The sequence below is a fragment of the Pristiophorus japonicus genome, chromosome 1 (genome assembly GCF_044704955.1).
Source record: "Pristiophorus japonicus isolate sPriJap1 chromosome 1, sPriJap1.hap1, whole genome shotgun sequence".
Lineage (NCBI taxonomy): Eukaryota > Metazoa > Chordata > Chondrichthyes > Pristiophoridae > Pristiophorus > Pristiophorus japonicus.
This window is the reverse complement of record NC_091977.1, coordinates 353,923,584-353,951,559: the sequence shown is the minus strand read 5'-3', so window position 1 is coordinate 353,951,559 and position 27,976 is coordinate 353,923,584. Positions and strand designations below refer to the sequence as shown.

General features: G+C 43.9%; 1 protein-coding gene across 1 annotated transcript; it reads right to left on the bottom strand.

Annotated features, from left to right (window-relative positions):
* Positions 1-356: 356 nt before the first annotated feature.
* On the bottom strand, positions 357-21,851 carry LOC139259430 (tumor necrosis factor receptor superfamily member 11B-like). Its single transcript, XM_070874900.1, has 4 exons — positions 21,841-21,851; positions 10,671-11,073; positions 4,617-4,832; positions 357-727 (listed from the first exon to the last, which is right to left on the bottom strand). Exons 1-4 carry the CDS (start codon positions 21,841-21,843, stop codon positions 429-431), a joined length of 921 nt encoding a protein of 306 aa, XP_070731001.1. The 5' UTR covers positions 21,844-21,851; the 3' UTR covers positions 357-428.
* Between the last annotated feature and the right edge of the window lie 6,125 nt (positions 21,852-27,976).

The window sequence follows — 27,976 nt, the reverse complement described above, 5'->3', positions numbered from 1 at the left end:
TGGGGTATTCCAACAAGGATTTGCAGCTATTTTTGATTGATGACAAATTTGGGTTTTTTTTGATGGGGGGGCAGTATCAACTAAAAATAAACCACATCTAAATGTTTTAAAATATATTTTTTTGCAAACAGTCTATCTAATAGAAATCAATAGCAAACATAAGATTCTCCACTTCATGTAAATAAGATCAAGGAAGGGTTCAGACACTTGTTTGAACTATTTGTGTATATCAGGGGTTTGATACCAGTTTTCAGCCAATCAGAACCCAGTTTTAATCCTGACACATACTCTACACACAGTATGTTTTTCATAACGGTTAAATGCTGTAGTGTGTCACTGTCAGCAAACAATCATCTACTAAGATTTCTGATATCAAATCTGATGCTTTCCTGTCACATTCTACTTCTTCCCCTCCCAGGCTAATGCATTCACACCACTTTGTTTATTCGAAGTTTGCGCAACAGCTTTTTCAATACATTGCGAATGTTGGCTTCTTTCAGGCCGTGCATTAGGCCCTTCACTGTATCCAAATCAAGGTTTTCAATTTTCCATTGTTTCAGAAGGTGGAAAGTTTCAACTTGGCCCGCATTTGTCCTCGCAGCCCATTCCAAATGCTGTGTGTTTATTTTCTTCCCAGGTAAACTCGCCAATAGTATTCTCAGCTGCTTGGAAGTCAGTTTCTGACGAGCAATAAATTTAAAGACTGCCTCATCGCAGAGGGCAATATCTAAAGAGAACAAGAAACCTTAATAAGGATTATATTATCAATCAATCCCTATGCGAAATGTTTCCACCACAAATTTGTGTTCACAACTTGACCATTGTGGTGCAGATCATTTGCTGACGTTAGGATAAAAAGGAAGTACCATACCAGAGTTCTCGTTAAAATAACATTGCGGAATCGATTACATCATCAGGCTGACTTTTACATTTCAGTTAGGCTCCCTAGAAAGGCCTATGGTGGGTAGCCTCGGCCAACTTGAAAGTTGACGAAGAGAAAATGGTGCCAGAGGGGTTCAAAGTGATCATGGCTGGTAAGTTGAGTTTAACCCCTTTCATGCACTGTTCCCACCTAGCAAGGGGGGTTTAAAATTGACCCCAATTGAGGATCTTAATTAGATGGGCAGTTGTTGAAGGATTAAGTGATGGATTGGGCAACATGTTTTTTTGAACAAACTGAGCTAATAACTTTTTGAGCCTTTCTAGACTATTGTGTTTTTAAAATAAAACAAGACTTGCAAGCCCTGTTTGGGGACCTGACTGAGTACGAATGTAAATTGCCCTGTTTGTGGGCAGTAACCGAGGCGAAGTTCCATTACGGCCATGAAATTCCGGTTACCACCCCTCACAGGAAGTGGAGTGCAATGTCGCACACTCCACTTCCCTTTGGGCTGGGTTCAGGGACGCTATGCAGGTGGGTTCGGGAACGCTGCGCGGCCTCTCTGTGTAGCGCTGACGGGTTCAACATCCCCTTCCGTTAAAGGGGAGGAATGCTGCTAACTTTGCACTGGGCCACCAAGGCTAAAGGATGCCATGGCCGCAGCCCGGACCCATGAATGGAGCGGAGCGACGAACGGCCCGACTGTTAAGGGGGAGGGATAATAAAAAGATAGCAGAGTCTGGCACTGTGCATCTCCTCTTTAAGGTTCACCCCGTGATGGGTGACCGCCACGGTTCGTGACCCTGCAAGGCTGTTACGGGCAACGCCCGCGGCAGCTTCATGGGACACTGATCAATTTCAAAAAAGGGGTCGCAATGACATCATTGTCGAAGGCGCAGCGGCCCGGAGTGCTACCAACGAGGGCACGGTGCTACCGTGTTTGCAGCTCCGCTAACTCCTGCACAACTTCGCGGGAGCTGGTAGACCCCCACCCCAGGCGAAAACATGAGGTGCAGAACAGGGAGAATTTTGCCCCCTATTCTTTTCTGTTAGAAAATGAAAATTTCTGGTCACGCATCACATAAGTTGCATTCCTCGGTGAATATTTTGCTTCATGGTGGACTAGCAAATTTGTCAACTAAAATTAAATTTTATTGGCTGTGCCACATATTTTATGATGGGCCAGTTAATTTTAAATTAAATAGATATCTAACTTGACATTTAACAGTTTTAATTGTAGCTAAGTGGACCATCAACTCTTTACTAGGCTTCTTCTGAAATAAATGAAGACTAGAACAAGTTGTCAATGTTCCTAATCATGAAACTATCCAGAAGACAACATTTTATAAAGTGCTGTTTTATATATGCGTATATATACAAATATCCCACTATGAACTATGAAAGCCCTATACAGCCAGTGCCTCATTGCTAACCTGGCGACCCTTGATGACCCTGAGATGCAGAATGCCCACAGCGCTTGGTCTGCCCTTCAGGCCACCATAACCAGCGCCTGTAAAGAATCGCTCAGTCACACAACCAGGAAACACCAGGACTGGTTTGATGAGAATGACCAGGAGATCCAAGAGCTAATAAATCGCAAGCACAAGGCATTTCTCAACCGAAAACAACAACCCAACTCAGGAGCAGCAAAGCAGCATTACAGACAGCTTAAGGCCGAGGTCCAACAAAAAACCCGCGACGAAAAGAATAGATGGTGGGTGGAGAAAGCGCAGGAGATTCAGCAGCCAACAGCCAAGGCCACCTACGGCCCAAGCACCCAAGGCCCCACCCCACTGCTGGCCAAGAATGGGGAGACACTCATCAAGGACACCAAGACAGTCAGGACCCACTGGAAGGAGCACTTCGAAGATCTTCTTAATCGAGACTCTGCCTTTGACTCGAGCATCTTTGACTCCATCCCGCAGCATGCTACCTGCTGCCACCATCTCAGCAAAACCCCGGCCCTGCACGAGGTAGAAAAGGCCATCCATCAGCTCAAGAACAACAAGGCAATGGGAGCAGATGGAATCCCCACTGAGGCACTGAAGTATGGCAGAGAGGCACTATTGGCATGAATGCATGAGCTCATCTCTCTCACCTGAAAGGAAGAGAGCATGTCGGGAGATCTCAGAGATGCAGTAATCGTGACCATCTTTAAAAAAGGGGACAAGTCCGACTGCGGCAACTACAGAGGAAGCTCCCTGTTATCAGCCACTGGGAAGGTCATCGCTAGAATCCTCCTCAACCGTCTTCTCCCTGTGGCTGAGGAGCTCCTTCCATAGTCACATTGTGGATTACGCCCACTATGGGGTACAGCGGACATGATTTTTACAGCGCAACAGCTGCAAGAAAAATGCAGGGAACAGCACCAACCCCACATGGCCTTCTTTGACCTTACAAAGGTCTTTGACACTGTCAATGGCGAGGGACTATGGAGCGCCCTCCTCCGTTTCAGCTGCCCCCAAAAGTTTGTCACCTTCCTCCGCCTGCTCCACGATGACATACAAGCCGTGATCCTGATCAACGGATTCATCACAAACCCAATCCACGTCCGGACCAGGGTCAAGCAGGGCTGCGTCATCGCGCCAACCCTCTTCACGATCTTTCTCGTTGCAATGCTCCACCTCACACTGAACAAGCTCCCCGCTGGAGTGGAACTAAACTACAGAACCAGTGGGAACCTGTTCAACCTTCGACGTCTCCAGGCCAGGTCCAAGACCGTCTCAACGTCTGTCTTCGAACTACATTACGCAGACGACGCTGGCATCTGCGCACATTCAGAGACTGAACTTTAAGTCATAAACATCTTCACTGAGGCATAGGAAAGCATAGGCCTTACACTAAACATCCGTAAGAGAAAGGTCCTCCACCAACCTGACCTCGCCACACAGCACTTTCCCCCAGTCATCAAGATCCATGGCGCAGCCCTGGACGATGTGGACCAGTTTCCATACCCCGGGAGCCTATCATCAGCAAGAGCAGACATCGACGACGAGATTCAACACCGCCTCCAGTGCGTCAGCGCAGCCTTCGGCTGCTTGAGAAAAAGAGTGCATATGCCCTCAAATCTTGTACCAAGCTCAAGATGTAGAGGGCTGTAATGATATCTGCTCTCCTGTATGGCTCAGAGACCTGGACTATATACAGTAGACACCTCAAATCACTGGAGAAATACCACCAACCATGTTTCCGCAAGATCCTGCAAATCCCCTGGAAGGACAGACGCACCAACGTTAGCGTCCTCGATCAGGCCAACATCCCCAGCATCGAAACACTGACCACACTCGACCAGCTCCATTGGGCGGGCCACATTATTCACATGCCTGACACAAGACTCCCAAAACAAGCGCTCTACTCGGAACTCCTACACGGCAAGTGAGCCCAAGTTGGGCAGAGGAAATGTTCAAAGGACACCCTCAAAGCCTCTTTGATAAAATGCAACATTCCCACCGACACCTGGGAGTCCCTGGCCAAAGACCGTCCTAGGTGGAGGTGGTGCATCTGGGAGGGCACTGAGCACGTCGAGTCTTGTCGCCAAGAGCATGCAGAAAACAGGTGCAGGCAGTGGAAGGGGCATTCGGCAAACCAGACCCACCCACCCTTTCCTTCAACGACTGTCTGACTCTACTGTGACAGAGACTGTGGTTCCCATATTGGACTGTTCAGTTACCTAAGAACTCACTTTTAGAGTGGAAGCAAATCTTCCTCAATTTCGAGATGAAAGACAAATATTTACCTTTCTTTATTGGTGGGTCGAAACATTCTAAGCTTGATGCATCTCTGTTCTGACATGGCTGGCACACATTATCTTGAAATGTATCTCCTTGAAGAACTTGTTTCAAACCAAGCACAGTGCAATTTGTGTGCTTTTGACAGGATTGGTTGGCAGACGTATTAACTGAGAAGAAGCCCTTTGGACACTTTATGCACTCTGTATTGATATATGGGGTTCCTGGAGAGACAAAAAGGGGAAGTCATAAATATACAGACAAGAACCACAAGCTCTTCAATAACTACCTGTCCTAAATGCACAGTGTTTAATACAGCAATATAATTAACCTGTGGTGTCCAATAATCCTGGTGTTTTTTTTATTATGTAATAAATCCAATAAGCAATTCTGGAGAAATGTCTTTACCCAGAGAGTTGTTAGGATGTGGGGCTTGCTACCACATGGAGTGGTTGATTTGAATAGCATAGATGCATTAAGGGGAAACTAGATAATAACTTTAGGGAGAAAGGAATGAAAGGATATGTTGACAGGGTGAGATGAAGTAGGGTGGGAGGAGGCTTATGTGGAACATAACAAGTAGGAGCCAAAGCAACGAATCTTCATTTCCATACAGTTGAGATTCTTAAAAGGAAAAATAATTTTTGCTTAGAATAAATTAATTACCAGTTAGATTAATGATGGAAAAAGTAGTGAGATGGTGGGTAGATATTCTATGTGAACACCCTTCATCAAAATGCAGTGGGGTCTGTACATGTTTTTATTCTTTTCTCTGTTTTGAGACTGGCAGACTTACTGCATGTTTCCAACGTTCTTTGTTTTCCTTTCCCACCTTCTGTATGTGTAGGGGATTCTTTCTTTCCCTCTTTATTTTGTTCTTTAATTTTTCCCAATGTCCTTGTCTTTTTCCTTGTGTGAACCTCTCCCTTGTCTTTTCACTATGTCAGCTATTTTCTAACAGTTTTCTATTAAAAAAAGTTTTCAGGTCATCAACCTATTAACTTCCTCTCTAAAACAGGAGAATTTGTTGTGCTTTTTTCTTTCTAAACTGTACTGAAATGCTTGCCTGTCTTTCAGTTCTCCGTTCTGGTAAGGGGTTATACCTGAAACAATTAACCTGCCTTTTCTCTGTTGCTGACTGACCTGATGTCTAGTTCTAACATTTTCTGGTGTTTCAGATTTACAGTGTTGGTAATTCTTTTTCTTAGTTTCCACTTATATGACTTAGCACATCTATTACAACACTCACTCTGGTAGGAGATGTTTATCATTTGAATCACATAAAATTTTGATTAACATTAGGTAACATCAAATTCTAGTGAATGACAAATCCTAAAATAACAGTATAAGATTTTATCTTTACTTTAGGTAATGATCAATTATTTTTACTCTCAGTCTAGTGCTGATGACAAAGAAATTCTTCTGGATTTCAGAGAAGAAAGTGAGTCTGTGGCACTGCAGACTCCATCTTTTTGGGATCTCTAATATATTTTTTTACTTTTGTGTACTTTAACGTAAATATTCATAGAATCATAGAATCATAGAATCATACAGCACAGAAGAAGGCCATACAGGCCATCATGCCTCTATCGGCTCTTGGAAAGAGCTATCCAATGAGTCCTTACAATTTTTTTCCTTTTCAATTCCCTTTTGAAAGTTACTTTTGAATTTGCTTCCAAAATCCTTGCAGCTCCTGACAGACCGCATTGTGGCACTTGAGCTGCGCATGGATTCACCCTGGAGCATCCACGATGATGAGGATGTCGTGAATAGCACATTGAGTGAGTTGGTCACACCACAGGTAAAGGTTACTCAGGCAGATAGGGAATGGGTGACCATCAAGCAGAGCAGCGGAAGGAAGGTAGTGCAGGGGTCCCCTGTGGTCATCCCCCTCCAAAACAGATACATCACCTGGGGGTGCTGTTGGGGGGGATGACTCATCAGGGGAGGGCAGCAGCAACCAAGTTCATGGCATCATGTGTGGCTCTGCTGCACAGGAGGGCAGGAAAAAGAGTGGGAGAGCTCTAGTGGTAGGGGATTCTATTGTAAGGGGAATAGATAGGCGTTTCTGCGGCTGCAATCGAGACTCCAGGATGGTATGTTGCCTCCCTGGTACAAGGGTCAAGGATGTCTCGGAGCGGCTGCAGGACATTTTGGAAGGGGAGGGTGAACAGCCAGTTGTCATGGTGCATATAGGTACCAACGACATAGGTAAAAAATGGGATGAGGTTCTACAATATAGGGAACTAGGAGTTAAATTAAAAAGCAGCACCTCAAAGGTAGTAATCTCAAGATTTCTACTAGTGCCACGTGCTAGTCAGAGTAGAAATAGCAGGATAGCTATGATGAATACGTGGCTTGAGGAGTGGTGCAGGCAGGAGGGATTCAAATTCCTGGGACATTGGAGCCGGTTCTGGGGGAGGTGGGACCAGTACAAACCAGACAGTCTGCACCTGGGCAGGACCGGAACCAATGTCCTAGGGGGAGTGTTTGCTAGTGCTGTTGGGGAAGGGTTAAACTAATATGGCAGAGGGATGGGAACCTATGCAGGGAGACAGAGGGAAGTAAAATGTGTGCAGAAGCAAAAGATAGAAAGAAGAAAAGTAAAAGTGGAGGGCAGAGAAACACAAGGCAAAAATCAGAAAGGGCCACATTACAGAAAAATTCTAAAGTGACAAAGTGTGTTAAAAAGACAAGCCTGAAGACTCTGTGCCTCAATGTGGGGAGTATTCATAATAAGGTGGACAAATTAACTGCGCAGGCAGCTATTAACGGATATGATGTCATTGGGATTATGGAGACATGGCTCCAGGGTGACCAAGGCTGGAAACTCAACATCCAGGGGTATTCAACATTCAGGATGGAGAGACAGAAAGGAAAAGGAGGTGGGGTAGCATTGCTGGTTAAAGAGGAAATTAACGCAATAGTAAGGAAGGACATTAGCTTGGATGATGTGGTATCTGTATGGGTAGAGCTGCGGAAAACCAAAGGGCAGATAACGCTAGTGGGAGTTGTGTACAGACCACCAAACAGTAGTAGTGAGGTTGGGGACAGCATCAAACAAGAAATTAGGGATGCGTGCAATAAAGGTACAGCAGTTATCATGGGCGACTTTAATCTACATATATATTGGGCTAACCAAACTGGTAGCAATACAGTAGAGGAGGATTTCCTGGAGTGTATTAGGGATGGTTTTCTAGACCAACATGTCGAGGAACTAACTAGAGGGCTGGCCATCCTAGACTGGGTGATGTGTAATGAGAAATGGACTAATTAGCAATCTTGTTGTGTGAGGCCACTTGGGGAAGAGTGACCATAATATGGTAGAATTCTTTATTAAGCTGGAGAGTGACACAGTTAATTCAGAGACTAGGGCCCTGAACTTAAGGAAAGGTAACTTTGATGATATGAGACGTGAATTGGCTAGAATAGGCTGGCGAATGATACTTAAAGAGTTGACGGTGGATAGGCAATGGCAGACATTTAAAGATCACATGGATGAACTTCATTTACATCCCTGTCTCGAGTAAAAATAAAACAGGGAAGGTGGCTCAACCGTGGCTAACAAACGAAATTAGGGATAGAGTTAAATCCAAGGAAGAGGCATATAAATTGGCCAGAAAAAGCAGCAAACCTAAGGACTGGGAGAAATTTAGAATTCATCAGAGGAGGACTAAGGGTTTAATTAAGAGTGGGAAAATAGAGTATGAGAGGAAGCTTGCTGGGAACATAAAAACTGACTGCAAAAGCTTCTATAGATATGTGAAGAGAAAAAGATTAGTGAAAACAAACGTAGGTCCATTGCATGCAGAATCAGGTGAAATTATAATGGGGGACAAAGAAATAGCAGATCAATTGAACAAATACTTTGGTTCTGTCTTCATGAAGGAAGACACAAATAACCTTCCGAAAATACTAAGGGACTGAGGGTGTAGCAAGAAGGAGGAACTGAAGGAAATCCTTATTAGTCAGGAAATTGTGTTAGGGAAATTGATGGTATTGAATGACAATAAATCCCCAGGGCCTGATAGTCTGCATCCCAGAGTACTTAAGGGAGTGGCCCTAGAAATAGTGGATGCATTGGGATCATTTTCCAACAGTCTATTATTGACTGTGGATCAGTTCCTATGGAGGGTAGCTAATGTAACACCACTTTTTAAAAAAGGAGGGAGAGAGAAAATGGGGAATTATCGACCGGTTAGCCTGACATTGGTAGTGGAGAAAATGTTGGAATCAATTATTAAAGATGAAATAGCAGTGCATTTGGAAAGCAATGACAGGATCGGATTTATGAAAGGGAAATCATGCTTGGCAAATCTTCCAGAATTTTTTGAGGATACTACTAGAGTGGACAAGGGAGAACAAGTGGATGTGGTGTATTTGGACTTTCAAAAGGCTTTTGACAAGGTCCCACACAAGAGATTGGTGTGCAAAATGAAAGCACATGGTATTGGGGGAATTTATTGACGTGGATAGAGAACTGGTTGGCAGACAGGAAGCAGAGAGTCGGGATAAACGTGTCCTTTTCAGAATGGCAGGCAGTGACTAGTGGGGTGCCGTAGGGCTCAGTGCTGGGACCCCAGCTCTTTACAATATACATCAATGATTTTGATGAAGGAATTGAGTGTAATATCTCCAAGTTTGCAGATGACACTAAGCTGGGCGGCAGTGTGAGCTGTGAGGAGGATGCTAAGAGGCTGCAGGGTGACTTGGACAGGTTAGGTGAGTGGGCAAATGCATGGCAGATGCAGTATAATGTGGATAAATGTGAGGTTATCCACTTTGGTGGCAAAAACAGGAAGGCAGAATATTATCTGGATGGCGACAGATTAGGAAAAGGGGCGGTGCAACGAGACTTGGGTGTCATGGTACATCAGTCATTGAAAGTTGGCATGCAGGTACAGCAGTCGGTGAAGAAAGCAAATGGCCTTCATAGCTAGGGGATTTGAGTATAGGAGCAGGGAGGTCTTACTGCAGTTGTACAGGGCCTTGGTGAGGTTTCACCTGGAATATTGTGTTCAGTTTTGGTCTCCTAATCTGAGGACGGACATTCTTACTTTTGAGGGAGTGCAGCGAAGGTTCACCAGACTGATTCCCAGAATGGCAGAACTGACATATGAAGAAAGACTGGATCGACTAGGCTTATATTCACTGGAATTTAGAAGAATGAGAGGGGATCGCATAGAAACATATAAAATTCTGACGGGACTGGACAGGTTAGATGCAGGAAGAATGTTCCCGATGTTGGGGAAGTCCAGAACCAGGGGTCACAGTCTAAGGATTAGGGGTAAGCCATTTAGGACCGAGATGAGGAGAAACTTCTTCACTCAGAGGGTTGTTAACCTCTGGAATTCTCTACCACAGAGAGTTGTTGATGCCAGTTCATTAGATATATTCAAGAGGGAGTTAGATATGGCCCTTACGGCTAAAGGGATCAAGGGTTATGGAGAGAAAGCAGGAAAGGGGTACTGAGGTGAATGATCGGCCATGATCTTATTGAATGATGGTGCAGGCTAGAAGGGCCAAATGGCCTACTCCTGCATCTATTTTCTATGTTTCTATGTTTCTATATTTACTATATCAAAACCCTTCATAATTTTGAACATTGCAATTAAATCCACTTAACCTTCTCTTCTCTAAGGAGAACAATTCGAGCTTCTCTAATCTCTCGACTTGATTGAGAAGGCTTGCGTAGTGGGTGAGAGAGGGTTATGGAAGGTACAAATGATTTAGAAAAAATAATAACAAATGATTTGCAGACAGAGTTTCCCATCTCCTATATCTTTTGGCGGTGGGGGTTGGAGCGGGGAGTTGATAACTAACTTACTGAGGACAGTTCCTCCCTTCTGAGTCACATCTCCTGCTGCTTGATCATCGTGTAACTTTGATGGTGGTCATGGTGACCTGTCTGATTCAAACTATCTTTATCTCAGATGGAAAAGAACATGTAGCAACAATTTTAAGGGGAAGATTGGAGTTAAAATACTTTTTAAGTGGCAATAAAAAGCAAAGGAATTGAATATTCTATGCAGTATAAATCCAAATATTAATACATTGCTTACCGATCCTCTTTACACCAAATCCTGGTGGGCATTCATAGTGCTTTAAACAAAATTCAAATTCAAAGAAGTGGCCTTCAACACATTCACAGACACGGTTGTGAGTGCCATTGCATTCATGTTTCAGGTACTGATACTCTTTGCAAAACACATTGCAATATTGGCATTCATCCAGGTGATTCCAGTACTCTGTGTAGTGTGAGTCAGAACAAGGTGCACATTCAGTCCTCCTTTCTGCATTGCAGTGAGTTTTCCTGTAGGTGCCAGGAGGGCATTGCTCACATGTGTAATACTGAGCCAATTCATCATCCCAATGCTGGTACAAAGGGGCAAATGAGGATTCCAACTGCATATAAATGTGCTGCTGTGATAGCAGCAGAATTGATGGTAAAGATATAATGAAGAGCTGAAAAGGAAAATAAAGAGAGTTGTAACTTCCACCATAGTAATCTTTCTGTAGAACAAATTACAAGTTTTATTCAGCTGCGGATTCTTTCCTCTCCTTTCCTTTCATTCCATGCTAAGATGGAGTACTATGACACCAGAGGTTCCCCAGTGCCTTTCCAGAGTGGCCTTTATTCACATATGAACCTTGATTATGATTGCCTGTAGGCTGTTTGGTTGCGCCTTTTCACATCTGAGTCTGATCCTGTCTTCACCAAACATCCACTCACACACATTTAGAACAGGGATCACTGGGTCCCAATCAAGATCTGGAATATTGATTGATTTCCCCTCCCTAACCCAGGGACCCATTGTAGTACCTTTTCCACTTCCATGGCTGAGAACAGATAATTTGGTACACTCTATGCATAAACCTGGAACCTTCCTGGTCCATATCGCTCTGGAGTTAGGGAGGATAATATAAACTAGGGTTCCCACATCTGGTTGTTATTTAGAGACCTTTGCTAGAAGTTCATGTGTGTGGTCATTGGGTGGGGATGGGTTTGTGTTCAGATGATCCTGGAGTCGAATAGCTGATAGAAACTTACAGCTAAGACTTGTACATAAATATTGGCTGAAGTACTGGAGGGTGTGCTGTCATCCATGGAAATATACACCAGCATCGAGAGGATAAAATTAGTAAGGAAAGAAAATGAGGTCTGACATGTCCATGGCAAATGCAATGTTCTGATTAATTAAACATCGCTATTTCAAAACCAACTGAGATGCACTTATGCGAGCAACCTACAGAACTATTTCCCTATTATAGAAAGAAATAAAAACTGTGGGGGGAAAATTCGTAGCTGCCACCAGAGTTGTTGATGCCACCGTCAACTCGGCTCACGGCTGCTGAAAATGGTCGCAGTGATACCCGAGAAAAATACATGCTGGGGGCTAAAGATTCTTAGCCCAGCGCCAACTTATTGTGTAATGCCCTCCTGGTAGTGTTAGTGCACCTCTGGAAGTTAAAGTTCCCATCCTGAAGTGGTGTTCCAGCTTCCAGCAATGGAAGGGGTGGAGGCAGATCCATTTGCGCAATTATGGACTCAACCATGATGCAGTGTCTGATGGCCAATGTCTCAGCTTCCATTGCAGCATAAGCAGAAGCCACCCAACGTCTGAGTGCTGCAATGGAAGCACAGACTGATGTCATGCAAGCTCAGCTTGCTGCCATAATGCTTGGGTTTACCAGTGTGAAAAGGTGATTACAGGGTATCACAGCAGTCTGACAATCTGTCCTTCAGCAGATTACTAGGATTGCTGAGGCGCTGTCCCGGGGAAGTCACAGTAGCTCCATGGATGCCTACAGTCCTCTCTCAGGATGACAATATTTGTCCTCCCAGCACTGCCACTCCAACAGTGCCCTTGCTATTGCCTGTCAGCCAGCCAGCTCAGACTGCTGAGGTGGTGCAGTCCAAAGCTGGTGATCTGGGAATGTTTGTGCAGAAATCTTTGAAGGTGGCAGGACATTTTAACAATGCAGTTAATAAAGTATATGAGATGCCAGGCTTTATAAATAGAGGCATAGAGTACAAAAGCCTGGACATTATGATGAACCTATATAAAACATGAATTCAGCCCCAGCTGCAGTATTGTATCCAATTCTGGACAACACACTTTAGGCAAGACGTGAAAGCTTTGGAGAGGGTACAGAAGAGATTTAGTAGAATGGTTCCAGGGATGAGGGATTACAGTTACGTGGATAGACTAGAGAAGCTGGGGTTGTTCACCTTGGAGCAGAGAAGGCTAAGAGGAGATTTGATAGCGGTGTTTGAAATCATGAAGGGTTTTCATAGAGTAAATAAAGATAAACTGTTTCCAATGGCTGAAGGGTCGATAACCAGAGGGCACAGATTTATGGTGACTGACAAAAGAACCAGAGGCGACATGAGGAAAAATCTTTTTTACCCAATGAGTGAGATTCAATAGTAGCCTTCAAAAGGGAATTGGATAAATAAAGAAAAAAAAATTGCAGGGATATGTGGAAAGAGCAGGGGAGTGGGACTGACTGGATTGTTCTTTGAAAGAGCCAGCACAGGCTCGATGGGCAGAATGGCTTCCTTCTGTGCTGTACTATTCTATGATTCTATAATACTAGGTCCAGAGCATCCCGAAGTCATCCCCCAAGGCCATCTGCAGTCTCCCCCACTGAAAGTCAACAGCCTTTCACCAGCCATGCTGCAGCCACTGGGGGAGCACTGCATAGGAGCACTGGGACAGGCAAAGGCACACTGAAGACAGGCACTAAGGGAATGTACAAGGGCTATTAGTTAATTTTTGAATGAAATATTGTAATAATTTGATTCATAAAATTGATTTGGAATGTTTGTTTTGTGGTGGCTTTTATTGTAGCATCGTGACCCAGAGGACACTGTGATGGTCCGTAACATTGCTGAATATGAAATTGGGGCTGCGTTCACTGGTACTGCAGTCAGATCACGGGCAGAAAGTGGCAGTCTGGGTTGCTTCCTTCTTCTTCCTCCTCCTCTTCTTCTGCTTCCTCCCCTTCCTCTCTGCTTCCTCCTCCTCCTCTTCCTCCTCAGCTGGTCGCTGTATGCCTGGTGGTAAAGGCTGTACCCTCTTGATGGCGAGGTTATAGAGCATGCAGCAGACCATGACGGATCTTGGGACGGGCTCCAGTATGTACTGCAAGGCTCCTCCAGAGCAGTGCAGGCAGTGGAACGGCTGTTTAAGAAGGCCAATGGTCTGCTCTATCAGATTCCATATAGCAGCATAGCTTTCGTTAATTACATGCTGTGCACGCGCAACGAAGTCATGAGCCAGGTCGTCAACGGATAGCCCTTGTTGCCGAGTAGCCACCTTCTGGTTTGTTGTGGTGGCTCAAATGTGGATGGTATAGCGGACTACCGCAGAATGAAGGCATCATGGGAGCTGCAGGGTTCCTGAGCATTGACTTGCATGTTACGCTGAATATGGTCGCACAACAGCTGGACATTGAGGGAGTGAAATCCCTTCCAGTTGCAGTATATCTCCTGATCGAGATGCAGTGCCCACAAAGCAACGTGTGTGCAGACAATGGCACCCTCTAACATGAAGCACCTGCTTTTGTGGTGAAGCCACGTACTTGCTCTACCTCCTTCTCTCTGGCAATAGAGAATATGTATTCACCTCTCGTTCCATACAGAGCCTCACTCTTCTCCCTTGTACAGAAGTGGATGACGAACAGGAAGCTGTCACCTGCTCTAGCCTGGAAGGAGCCCGATGCAAAGAAGTTCAAGGCCACAATCACCTTTACAGCCATTGGCCATGCCGTCCTCGCCCTGGACTGAGGCTGCAGGTCTGCCTGTAGTAGGTGTCAGATTTCAGTGAGCACTTCCTTAGTAAAATGGAGACGTTGCATGCTCTGTTCCTTGCTGAGGTTGAGGAAGGAGAATTGACCCCTGAAGATCCTGGGTGGATATGGCCTCCTGTTGAGAGCCCTTATCCCCGGGCATCTTCTAGCAGCTTGTCCTGCTCTGTGCCAGCTCTGCTCATTCTCTCTGTCATGCTGCAGGCCAAGGGGCGTACAAAGTACTGCACCCATGTCTGGGAGCTACTGGTCTCAGCAGACCCCTTGCAGGTCAGTACCAAGTGCTTGAGCACATGTCACACCACTCCTTGCAGACTTTAGGCTTTAAAGAAGTCCAGAACGCACCAAACAGTTTGACAAACTCAGCACAGCTAGTAGAAATCAATCAGCAACTAAGCTGTAAGTCGGTAATGATCCCTTTAAGTAGCACTGGTGGTGGATGTAGGGATGGGGAGGGGGGCGTGCTCCCTTTAGTTGAACACATGTTCAGCTGTGCGAGGTTAAGTGAGGGCGTTAGCTCCTACATTGAGGTTGAAAAATGGCAGTGCTGGCGTCATCACACTCTGCATACTTATGGCGCACACTCCCAGCACCAACACCAATGTCCTCACCAAAATGGCATCCGGTGTCGCCCATGCCAGAAGTCTGTGTGTGCTAATCGGATGCAGTTTAGGGCCAAATCAGCACCAATAGTACCCAAACAACAGACGCTATGCAACCAAATGTTTAGCCCGAAGAGTGTTGAGAGTACCGATGGGAGCATTTCTGCTATCAATTCATTAAAAACAACTGCAGACCACTTATCTACCCGACCTCAGAGTAATAAAGCCTGTAACCCTATTCCTGGAACTGTCCAGGAGCAATCTTGGAATTGGAAACATGGCACCAGGAGCACCACTTTAGCATCCAATCTTCCTATCGGCCTGATATGCGTATCACAGGCATGCATTGGGTGCTCATGGGGGAGCTCTGTTGGAGCAATGAAAGTGAAGTTCTGAGGGCCGCTTATGGCTAAAAGGAAGCAGCAATCTTAAAGGGGCAGGCCAGATCAAAGTCCCATGAGAGACCTGAAAGATTTAGAATATGTCAAGTAATAGGAAAGGTAGTAGACAACTTGTGATTAATTATGGTAAGTCTTTAAATTCATTTCTGTGTCCTAGAAGCCTTAATTTGCATGCCAATGGTCTTCACAATTATTTAAAGTCATTGTCACCTGTAAGTTTGTGCTACTGTGCCAAAGCTGAGACAGTAGCAGCACCCCAATGAGGCGTTCAGGCACCCATGCAGTCTGCCTTGATCAGAGCTAGTAAGAGGGTGCCACTGTGGTGCCAAACAGTAGGCGGAGAAAGAGGGTGCTAATTGGATTGTAAGGTCTCTCTTATTCCAGGTGACTGAGCAGACACAAGGTCAGGAGGGAATGGGGTGGGATTCTTACTCTGTGATAGGTTGTGAGTGGCTCAAGAGAGGGCCAGGCCCAATTACTTCAGCAACTGTCAAGTGGGTTTGTGATTGTTTCCCTCCACCTGCCTCTCATCGTCCATGTTGCAAAAGGTTGGGGGGTGGGGGGGAGAGAGGGAGGGGCTATAGTACAGCACAGAACATGGCTTCCATCACTAAACTTAATACAATCGCTATCACTAATGAAGAAGTACTAGGTAAAATAATGAGACTAAAGGTGGACAAGTCCTCTGGACCTGATGGCTTAAATTCTATGGTCTGAAGAGAAGTGGCTGCAGAGATAGTGGATGCATTGGTTGTAATCTACCAAATTTCCCTGGATTCTGGGGCAGTCCCAACAGATTGGAAAACCACAAATGTACCACTCCTATTTAAAAAAAGGAGGCAGACAAAAAGGAGGAAACTATAGGCCAGTTAGCCTAACATCTGTCGTTGGGAAAATGCTGGAATCCATTATTGAGGAAGCAGTAGCGGGACATTTGGAAAAGCATGATTCAATCAAGCAGAGTCAGCATGGTTTTCTGAAAGGGAAATCATGTTTGACAAATTTGCTGGAGTTCTTTGAGGATGTAATGAGCAGGGTGAATAAGGGGGAACCAGTGGATGCGGTGTATTTGGATTTCCAGAAGGCATTCGATAAGGTGCCACATAAAAGGTTACTGCACAAGATAAAAGCTCCCGGGGTTAGGGGTAATATATTAGCATGGATAGAGGATTGGTTAACTAACAGAAGACAGAAAGTTGGGATAAATGGGTCATTTTCCGGTTGGCAAACAGTGACTAGTGGGGTGCTGCAGGGATCAGTGCTGGGACCCCAACTATTTACAATCTCTATCAATGAAATACATGGATGAAGGGACCGAGTGTAACGTAGCCAAGTTTGCTGAGGATACAACGATGGGTGGGAAAGCAAATTGTGAGGACACAAAAAATCTGCAAAGGAATATAGACAGGCTAAGTGAGTGGGCAAAAATTTGGCAGATGGAGTATAATGTGGGAAAATGTGAGGTTATCCACTTTGGCAGAAATAATAGAAAAGCAAATTATAGTTTAAATGGAGAAAAAATGCAAAGTGCTGCAGTACAGAGAGACCTGGGGTCCTTGTGCATGAAACATAAAAAGTTAGTAAGCAGGTACAGCAAGTAATCAGGAAGGCAGATGGAATGCAGGCCTTTATTGCAAGGGCGATAGAGTATAAAAGCAGAGAAGTCCTGCTACAACTGGACATGGTATTGGTGAGGCCACACCTAGAATACTGCGTGCAGTTTTGGTCTCCATATTTAAGGAAGGATATACTTGCATTGGAGGCTGTTCAGAGAAGGTTCATTAAGTTGATTCCGGAGATGAGGGGATTGACTCATGAAAATAGGTTGAGTAGGTTGGGCCTATACTCATTGGAGTTCAGAAGAATGAGAGGTGATCTTATCGAAACATATAAGATAATGAGGGGCTCGACAAGGTGAATGAAGAGAGGGGAAACTAAAACTAGGGGACATAGTCTTAGAATAAGGGACCGCCCATTTAAAACTAAGAGGAGAAATTTCTTCTCTCAGAGAATTGTAAATTTATGGCATTCTCTGCGCCAGAGAGCTGTGGAGACTGGGTCATTGAATATATTTAAAGCGGAGATGGACAGATTTTTGAGCGATAAGGGAGTAAAGGGTTATGGGGAGTGGGCAGGGAAGTGGAGCTGAGTCCATGATCAGATCAGCCATGATCGTATTGAATGACGGAGCAGGCTTGAGGGGCCAAATGGCCTACTCCTGCTCCTATTTCTTATGTTCTTAAATATAAAATACAAACGGCACTCTGCAGCATATATTTGAGCAGCAGAACCATTTTCAATGCCAAAGCCTAGAATAGAAACTTTTTCTTAACAATACCCGCTATCGCTTAAGGCAGCTAACATCTCTAATGGCATTTCAGGATACAGTCACACCAAGTTTTATGAGGACAGTTTAAACTGCTTCTGGCACTATTAGAAGAAATCAATGTACAAGACCATCTGACAGCCATTTGGAAGTAATGTGCTGCAACCTCTTCCATTACAGTCAGGCACAGACCCCAGACCAGCCTCAGAAGTAGTTTGGGTATAGTGCTAATTAGGAACAGAACTGGGAGGAACGATTAGTTCCTATTTTTCCATTGTGTTACACCTTGCTTTTTTCGGTGCTATTTGAGAGCAAGGCAAAGAAAAAACAACCCTATTCTATCACTGGTGGATGGCTGTGAAATGGAACCTGCTTTCTAGTAGTGCAAAGGTGACGGTGCAATTATACCCTTAAAGACTATCTACTAACAAACTAACTTAAAGACAAAGTATTATTTAAATGGTGATGCCTTGGGAAGTGTCGATGTACAGAGGGACCTGGGTGTCCCTGTACAGCAGTCATTGAAAGCAAACATGCAGGTGCAGCAAGCAGTTAGGAAGGCAAATGGTATGTTGGCCTTCATTGCAAGAGGATTTGAGTACAGGAGCAAGGATGTCTTACTACAGTTATACAGGGCCTTGGTGAGACCGCACCTGGAGTATTGTGTGCAGTTTTGGTCTCCTTACCTAAGAAAGGTTATACTTGCCATAGAGGGAGTGTAGCGAAGGTTCACCAGACTGATTCCTAGGATGGCAGGACTGTCGTATGAGGAGAGATTGGGTCGACTAGGCCTGTATTCATTAGAATTTAGAAGAATGAGAGGGGATCTCATTGAAACATATAAAATTCTGACTGGGTTGGATAGACTAGATGTGGGGAGGATGTTTCCCCTGGCTGGGAAGTCTAGAACAAGGAGTCATAGTCTCAGGATACCGGGTAGGAAATTTAGGACCAAGATGAGGAGAAATTTTTTCACTCAGAGGGTGGTGAACCTGTGGATTTCTCTACCACAGAAGACTGTGGAAGCCAAGTCATTGAATATATTTAAGAGGAAGATAGATAGATTTCTAGAAATAAAAGACATCAAGGGGTATGGGGAAAAAGCGGGGCAATGATATTGTGATAGAGAATCAGCCACGATCATATTGAATGGCGTTGCAAACTTGAAAGACACAATGGCCTACTACTGCTCCTATTTTCTATGTTTCTATGTATAATAATCAGTTAACACCAGCCTCACTGACAAATGATTCTGACTGCAGACAGAATCAGGCTACCTGGCATGTCCCGTACAGAAGTGCCTACAGACATGCCTCATATATTTTCCTAAAACATAAGAACATAAGAAATAGGAGCAGGAGTAAGCCATACAGCCCCTCGAGCCTGCTCCGCCATTTAATGCGATCATGGCTGATCCAATCATGGACTCAGGTCCACCTCCCTGCCCGCTCCCCATAACCCCTTATTCCCTTATCAGTTAAGAAACTATCTATCTCTGTCTTAAATTTATTCAACGACCCAGCTTCCACAGCTCTCTGAGGCAGCGAATTCCACAGAATTAAATCCTCTGAGAGAAGAAATTCCTCTTCATCTCAGTTTTATATGGGCGGCACCTTATTCTAAGATTATGCCCCCTAGTTCTAGTCTCCCCTATCAGTGGAAACATCCTCTCTGCATCCACTTTGTCAAGCCCCCTCATCAACTTATACATTTTGATAAGATCATCTCTCATTCTTCTGAATTCTAATGAATAGAGGCCCAACCTCCTCAACCTTTCCTCATAAGTCAACCGCCTCATCTCCGAAATCAACCTAGTGAACCTTCTCTGAACTGCCTCCAAAGCAAGTATATCCTTTCGTAAATATGTAAACCAAAACTGTACGCAGTATTCCAGATGTGGCCTCACCAATACCCTGTATAACTGTAGCAAGACTTCCTTGCTTTTATACTCCATTCCCTTTTCAATAAAGGCTAAGATTCCATTGGCCTTCCTGATCACTTGCTGTATCTGCATACAAACTTTTTGTGTTTCATGCACAAGGACCCCCTCTGTACTGCAGCACTTTGCACATTTTTCTTCATTTAAATAAAAACTTGCTATTCAATTTTTTCTGCCAAATGCATAACCTCACACTTTCCCACATTATACTCCATCTGCCAAATTTTTGCCCACTCACTTAGCCTGTCTATGTCCTTTCGAGACTGGAGAGAAAGCAGGAAAGGGGTACTGAGGAAATGATCAGCCATGATCTTATTGAATGGCGGTGCAGGCTCAAAGAGCCGAATGGCCTACTCCTGCATCTATTTTCTATGTTTCTATGTTTCTATGTTTTGCAGGTTTTTTGTGTCCTCCTCACACATTGCTTTTCCTCCCATCTTTGTATCATCAGCAAACTTGGCTACTTTACACTCGATCCCGTCATCCAAGTCGTTAATATAGATTGTAAATAGTTGGGGTCCCAACACTGATCCCTGCAGCACCCCACTAGTTACTGATTGCCAACCAGAGAATGAACAATTTATCCCGACTCTCTGTTTTCTGTTCATTAGCCAATCCTCTATCCATGCTAATATATTACCCCCAACCCTGTGAACTTTTATCTTGTGCAGTAACCTTTTATATGGCATCTTATTAAATGCCTTCTGGAAGTCCAAATACACCACATCCAATGGTTCCCCTTTATCCACCCTGTTTGTTACATCCTCAAAGGACTCCAGCAAATTTGTCAAACATGACTTCCCCTTCATAAATCCATGCTGACTCTGCCTGACTGTATTATGCTTTCCCAAATGTCCTGCTACAGCTTCTTTAATAATGGACTCCAACATTTTCCCAACCACAGATGTTAGGCTAACTGGTCTATAGTTTCCTGCTTTTTGTCAGCCTCCTTTTTTAAATAGGGGCATCACATTTGCAGTTTTCCAATCTGCTGGGACCTCCCCAGAATCCAGAGAATTTTGGTAAATTACAAACAATGCATCCACTATCCCTGCCACTACTTCTCTTAAGACCCTAGGATGCAAACCATCAGATCCAGGGGATTTATTCGCTTTTAGTCCCATTATCTTACTGAGTACCACCTCCTTAGTGATTGTGATTGTGTTAAGTTCCTCCCTCCCTATAGCCCCTTGACTATCCACTGTGGAATATTGTTAGTGTCCTTTACCGTAAAGACTGATACAAAATCTTTGTTGAGATTTTCTGCCATCTCCATGTTCCCCATTACTAATTCCCCGGTCTCGTCCTCTAAAGGACCAACATTTACTTTAGCCACTCTTTTCCTTTTTATATATCTGTAGAAACTCTTGCTATCTGTTTTTATATTTCGTGCTAGTTTACTTTCATAGTCTATCTTCCCTTTCTTAATCATTTTTTTATAGTCATTTTTTACTGTCTTTTAAAAGCTTCCCAATCTTCTGTCTTCCCACTAGTTTTGGCCACTTTGTATGCCCTTGTTTTTAATTGGATACCATCTTTTATTTCTTCAGTTAGCCACGGGTGGCTATCTTTTCTCTTACACCCTTTCCTCCTCACTGGAATATATTTTTCTTGAGAGTTATGAAATATCTCCTTAAATGTACACCACTGTTCATCAACCATCCTACACTTTATTCCCAGTCCACTTTAGCCAACTCTGCCCTCATACCTTTGTAGTCTCCTTTATTTAAGCTTAGTACGCTGGTTTGAGATCCAACTTTCTCGCCCTTCATCTGAATTTGAAATTCAACCATGCTATGGTCACTCATTCCAAGGAGATTACTAGGAGATTGTTTATTAAGCCTGTTTCATTACACAGGACCAGATCTAAGATAGCCTGCCCCCGGTTGGTTCCGTTACATGCTGCTCCAAGGAATCCATCCCTTAGGCACTTGAACTCTATGAAGAGGCATTGATATCCCTGAACAGTAATAGGTAAAGCTTTTCTCCCTAACCTTTCATAAAAATATAACGGGGAAACAATTCTTGGCCGCCACGAGAGTTGATGGTGTCACCAGCAACTCGGGTTAACAGCTGTTGAAAATGGACAAAGCGCTACCAAGGAAAAATTTGTACCGGGGGCAAAAGATTTTTAGCCCAGTGCAAACTTACCATGTAAAGCCCTCCTGGTGGCAATAGTGTAGGCATAGGAGTCGAAGTTCCCATCTTGAAGCGGCGTTCCAGCTTCGAACAGCCTCTGGAAGTGAGGCTATGCAGTTCACTAGGAATTGTGAGCAATTAAAAGGGCTGTGAATTAAAGGGGCAATACTTCTGAACTAATAAAAATAAAATGAAGAGAAAAAATTCAGTTTTCAGCACTTACTGCCAGTAAAAGAAAACAGTAAAAGGAAGTCCCAAATGGGAGTCTTCAGCACTTAAAGCTGAATTCCCTTCCGAACCTCCAAAAATCTGAAAAATGCTTCAGCATTAACACCAATGGCTCAACAAGCCAGGGAAGGAGCACCCAGGTTCTCGCACTCAGCACTCCAGCTTTGTACAGGGGGGTCAACACTGCAAGACAGGTCCTCTATCCACAGGGGTCAGGAGGAACTCCAGAAAAAACGTTATAGGACCACATCACTGAAGCCGCCATTGCCAGCAGTGCTGCCCCCACCACCTGGCTCTATTGCCCAAAGAAGCATTATGACCTTAGGCCACTGGTCAAGGTCAGTGAACGCATCTTCAAAAGCCATCTCCTACCAACCGCACCACTAGTCTCACACACTGCTCAATGCACAACTCCCCCGCCTCAATCCCTCGCCTACCAACAATCTGTACCAATGACGAGGCACATCTCCCATTGCTAGCCTCACCTCACTTTCTTCCACTTCTTGCTCTTCTGCTTCCTCCTCTTCTGCTTCCTACTCTTTGGCTTCCTCCTCTTCCCTCTGTGAGCAGATGCAGTCCATTCGTGGCAGAGGCATGGCTGAGCCTTTGGCCAGCAGTGGGTCAGAAAGGATACAAGGTGTGTTATCCTCTTTCTTGCATGGACCTCTTCCTTTCTCCCCCTCCCCTCACCAGCAGCCTTCCACCAACCGTGCTGCAGCCACTGTGATAGCACTCTGTGACATCAGTAGGATAGGCAAAGGCACACGCTAAGGGAATGTATGTGATGAGTTGATTTCTTGATGTCATATTGGATGTATAGATATATAAAGTTGGATTGAAAGTTTGCTTTGTGGTGGCTTTTATTTCAGCATTGTGGCCAAGAGGACGCTGTGATGGTCAGTAACAGAGGAAGGAAAGGTGTGGGACTAATGTTGAAAGGGGAATTGGGGTTGTGGTCACTGGGACCGCAGGCGAATGATTCCATCTCTGATATCCTGGTCAGAAAGGGGCTGACTGGGTTACACACTTTCTTCCACTTCTTGCTCTTCTGCTTCCTCCTCTTCTGCTTCCTACTCTTTGGCTTCCTCCTCTTCCCTCTGTGAGCAGATGCTGTAGATCTGAAATGACAGCATAAAATGCTGGAAATACTCAGCTGGTCAGGCAGCATCTCGACCTGAGACGTGAAGTCTGTTTTTCTCTTGACGGATGTTGCCTGACCCGATGAGTATTTGCAGCATTTTCCTGTCTTCTCAGAGGCCTTTCTTTACCATCCGATGCATTGCAAGCATCCAAAAGCACTCCCTACACACTTAAAAAATGTTTAACATCTATTTCAGAAAGCCATTACTTCAGTAAAATCAAAAAACCCTACTTCAAATGCTTAAATGCAAACTTACCTGAAAGAGGTGCTCATAGTGCTGCTGTGAGTCTGCTGAACGCTGTGTTTTCATGGCACTCCCTCATCTTACTTTGTAGGGTGATGCATCCTACCAGCATCGCTGCCGGGCCTAGCAAAATAGAGGACTTCACTAAACCCGTCACCAGCTGGTGAAAGAGTAGCGGCTACCCTCTTTTCACGATTTTTTGACAGTAACTGGTGATGTAAAGCCCCTAAATGTTTAGCCCACGATGTCATCATTTAGATTGGGATGATGTAATTGCAGTTGAAAAATATAATTGCTTCATTTACATATAACATGTACATAACTTGACTATTCTGTTTATCTTCCCTACATTCTTCAGCTACTGCTTCACCCAAACAAACAGTACAATCTCCCATTAAGTGCAAAATGTTCCTGTTAATGAGTACGTCTGGCTATTTTACAGCAGGAATGTCTGCCCTTGACATTAGATAACATGTATAAAAATCTCTCTATTGGGTATTGAATCATCTAAATATACAATGCGACTTTATAAACACTCTTTTTAAACACTGGTTCACACTATTTATCGGTCTTCACACAGAAGTTTTAATCATTTAGTTCCTTCTTTTTTCATGGTGCTTATTCTTCCTCAAAAGGAGTAGCAGCTTTTCTACAACTATTTCCTCTCACCCTCTGTGATTCTGTTCCACATAAACAGGATCACTTCTGCTGCTGTAAGCTTTGTTGATAAACTTTCCGTTTTCTTTGCCAAATCCGTGGAAACTAAATACAGCAGCTGGATTATGTTTATTTGAACACATAAAAAATGACGCAGATGCATCCCTGTGAAATGTGATTTTAATCATCGGGTTATGCCATAGAATTGCACATGTTGGGTCCACTGAAGGGTCAGAAGCCAAATCTCAGCCAAAGGGGCGGGGAGGAGAACTGTTGTTAGTCTTGAGCTAGTTAGACAAAAGTAAAAATCAACCAGAGTTCTGGCCTCTTGCATAGGCTGGAGGGTCTTTCCAAAAATCTCGCCGAAGCCGAACAAGAGGCAGTTGCGCCCGTCGGCCTGGTAATGAATAAGATAGGTCAGGGAGAGATCAGAGATGGAGAGAAACATAGTTATCCAGTGGCCTAGACTCCTGTGGTCCAATTGGCCCACCAATACCAGACCAGAAATTTGAATGAGGCAATGGAGGGTCAGTGCCACCCTTACAACTATACTTCAGCATGGGCTGCTGCCTTCAGGCAAAGAGGAGTAAGGGGAGAAAAGTGAGAGGAAAAAGAGAATGCCCTACATTGGGCAATAGCTGTGTTCTGGTCAAATGGTTATGGTTCTTAAATATTCATTGAAATCTGAGTTTTCATAGGGAGGAACTTCTCTTCAGCCTTTAGATTAATCTTGGTCCAGCTAGACATGCCCTCAATATTACCCAGGCTAAATCAGAAATCACTGAACAGATGTAGAAGACCAGCCAATTCCTACTCTCTCCTTATCCATGTGTGTATATACACTATATATATATATATATATACATATAAAATACATAAAATTATAATTTTTAAAATATTGTTTACTTTCACAATAATCTTAGCTTGACTACTCTTCCATTCAAAAGCAGATAAATAAATTCCAGGTTTAAAGCTGCGTAGAAAGTGACATAAAAATAGTAAGAGGAATCGGAACTACAAGCTAGTTTTGTCATCACATGCCTTTAATAAAACTTTCTCCAATAACAGAGCTAACTCAATGTACCAAAGTCATTTGCATTGTTGGGAATCAGTTTACATTTAAGCTCCAATGTTCTGGGCCCTGCCTGCAGCATGGAGCATTGCTGGGGCCATGTGTCAGCAGAGCCTGCCCCCAAGTTGCTGATTCAGGTATATCGTTGCCAGGAGACAGCTCAACCCTACTGGTGCCAATATCAGAAAATCGGGGTTTTGACCATTCTAATCGACATCAGTTTATATACATCACTCATACCACCTCAAGGGCAGAGCAATGGAAGATGGCATTTATATAGCACTTTACTGTACTGAATATTTCAGAACCTCACACGATGAAATACTTTTGGACTGTTGTTATGTAGGCAAATGTGACATTGCCAGCAAACATTAATCTAGGCTATTTAAACAATATTACTTCAGATCTTGCTCAGCAACAGCATTCTGAATGGGGTTTTGCCTCTGATTTTCTCTAATTGTTTTATAAATAGATATCTCTGTGATGGGTATGGGTGAGTAAAGTTTCTGAATTTCACCTCCTTGGAGTGGGTTACAGGGAATCGGGGCTATTTGCGACTCTTGTAAAGTTGGAGAGATGCCTCTTCTGGCTCCACAGTATGTTAGAAAAAAACACCTGGAGGCCGTTAAAGGATCCTGAGAAAGACAGGTTGACTAATTTCTGGATGAGGCCTTTCAACAACCATTAGGCCGAAAAAAAGGGCCCCCATAAATTTAGTAATTGGACCAATGCCTGCTCAAATTGGGTGCAGGCCATCCCACTGCTAAATTGGTATGCTTTGCAACCATTTTATGCCCAAAAAACGGGTGCAATCATTACCAATTTCCACTCTGGATGCTTGAACTGATAAAATGTTCCACTCCCCAGCACTAAGGAAAATTCCGAATGTTCAAGCTTTCATGTCACCTCCCTGTCCACTTCATCAGCCTAAATTGAATTTAATTCCCTGCAAATTTTCAACATCTTAGGTCATTTCTGTTATTCTTTTGAAATGATAATATATTTTTTCCCCACAATGGAATCACATCCCATGTTACTGGAATGATAGCTACAATCTTCTCTTTAGTTGGCACTTACCAGTCAGTAAAATAAAGCGCTGCTTTGTAATACCTCTTAAATTAAATTTAGACACATCAGAGAGAAACTGATTTTGCGTAAAAGTAAGGATTGAATGAACAAAATGTTACCACCACAGGAGCCATTTATTTGGCAGCATGGAATAAACGATGATGCAACTAAAATATATTGCACAAGAAAGGAAAAAAAGAGAGAATCCTATGAAAAAACACGAAGAACCACCAGAAAGAGCAAGGTAACAAAGGAAACAGGTAACTCAGAAAGAAAGAAAATACAACGGGAGGGTGAGGTGTGATCAATTGGAGATCTACCTTGTTTTAAAACATAAGGGATTCCATGGGATAAATTTTGCAAGGCTTCACTACCAGTGCACACCCTTGCTTGATGATGGATGCAGATGGTAAACTCAGAGATGGAGATCAACAGTCCCAGTTTACAGGGTTTCTAAATGAGTCCACTGTTGCAATTTTAAGGTGCAATTGGGTAGAGCATGCACCCATGCAGCTAGCAATATTCAACCCAGTCGGGAAAATGGTAGGTCCACAGGGACGGGTGGGGGCATTGCGATTGCGGAGCAGGGGGAACCTAGAGTGGCAGTAGCCTACATTATTCCTGTGGAGCAGTCTTACTCCCCCTGTCCCATGAAAATAATTTCAATGTTTAGCTTTTTGGGCATTTGCTCCTCTTCCACCTGGTTTTAATGAACAGACCATCCAAGACAGATGCTTTCTGCCCAGTAGGCCGTTAAAATGCCTTCACGGTTCTACGTACGTCATATGACCCTGATTTGCATGAATTAATGAGGCTCCCACCTGCTTCAGACGGGAGTCCTTGGCCACCCTTGAAAGCACTAAAAGGAATATGGGGATGGCTGGCAAGTGAAGTGTTAAGGCCACTGCAACAATGTTAACTTCGCTGCCAGTCAGAGGGAGTTAAAATCAGCCCCAGATACTCCAATCACAGAGATTGAATTAATGGGTTAAATGATCAAAACCTGCTTAGAGGAAAACAGGAAACTGTTAAATGATGTGAACGAGCTTAGTGAGGAAAAGAAAACCATTAAAACGGAAGATGCAAAGAGTTAAGTGGTGGGAGGCTCACAAAGGTCATGCTTGAACAACCTTATTGAATTCCTTGAAGAAGTAAGGAGGTGGTACTCAGTAAAATAATGGGACTAAAGGCCCCTGGACCTGATGGCTTGCATCCTAGGGTCTTAACGGAAGTAGCGGCAGGGATAGTGGATGCATTGGTTGTAATTTACCAAAATTCCCTGGATTCTGGGGAGGTCCCAGCAGATTGGAACATTGCAAATGTAACACCCTTTTTTAAAAAAGGAGGCAGACAAAAAACAGGAAACTATAGACCAGTTAGCCTAACATCTGTGGTTGGGAAGATGTTGAAGTCTATTATTAAAGAAGCAGTAGCAGGACATTTGGAAAAGCAAAATTCAGTCAGGCAGAGTCAGCGTGGATTTATGAAGGGGAAGTCATGTTTGACAAATTTGCTAGAATTCTTTGAGGATGTAACGAACAGGGTGGATAAAGGGGAACCAGTGGATATGGTGTATTTGGACTTCCAGAAGGCATTTGACAAGGTGCCACATAAAAGGTGATTGCACAAGATAAAAGTTCACGGGATTGGGGGTAATATATTAGCATGGATAGAGGATTGGTGAACAAACAGAAAACAGAGAGTAGGGATAAATTGTTCATTCTCCGGTTGGCAATCA

Bases quoted from the DNA above. Each gene is read 5' to 3' on its own strand.
- LOC139259430 (XM_070874900.1), bottom strand. The intron at 4,833-10,670 runs GTAAGCAATGTA...TTGTCTCTCCAG, and splicing joins ATTTGGTGTAAAGAGGATCG to GAACCCCATATATCAATACA. The intron at 728-4,616 runs GTAAATATTTGT...TGTTCTCTTTAG, and splicing joins CGACCCACCAATAAAGAAAG to ATATTGCCCTCTGCGATGAG.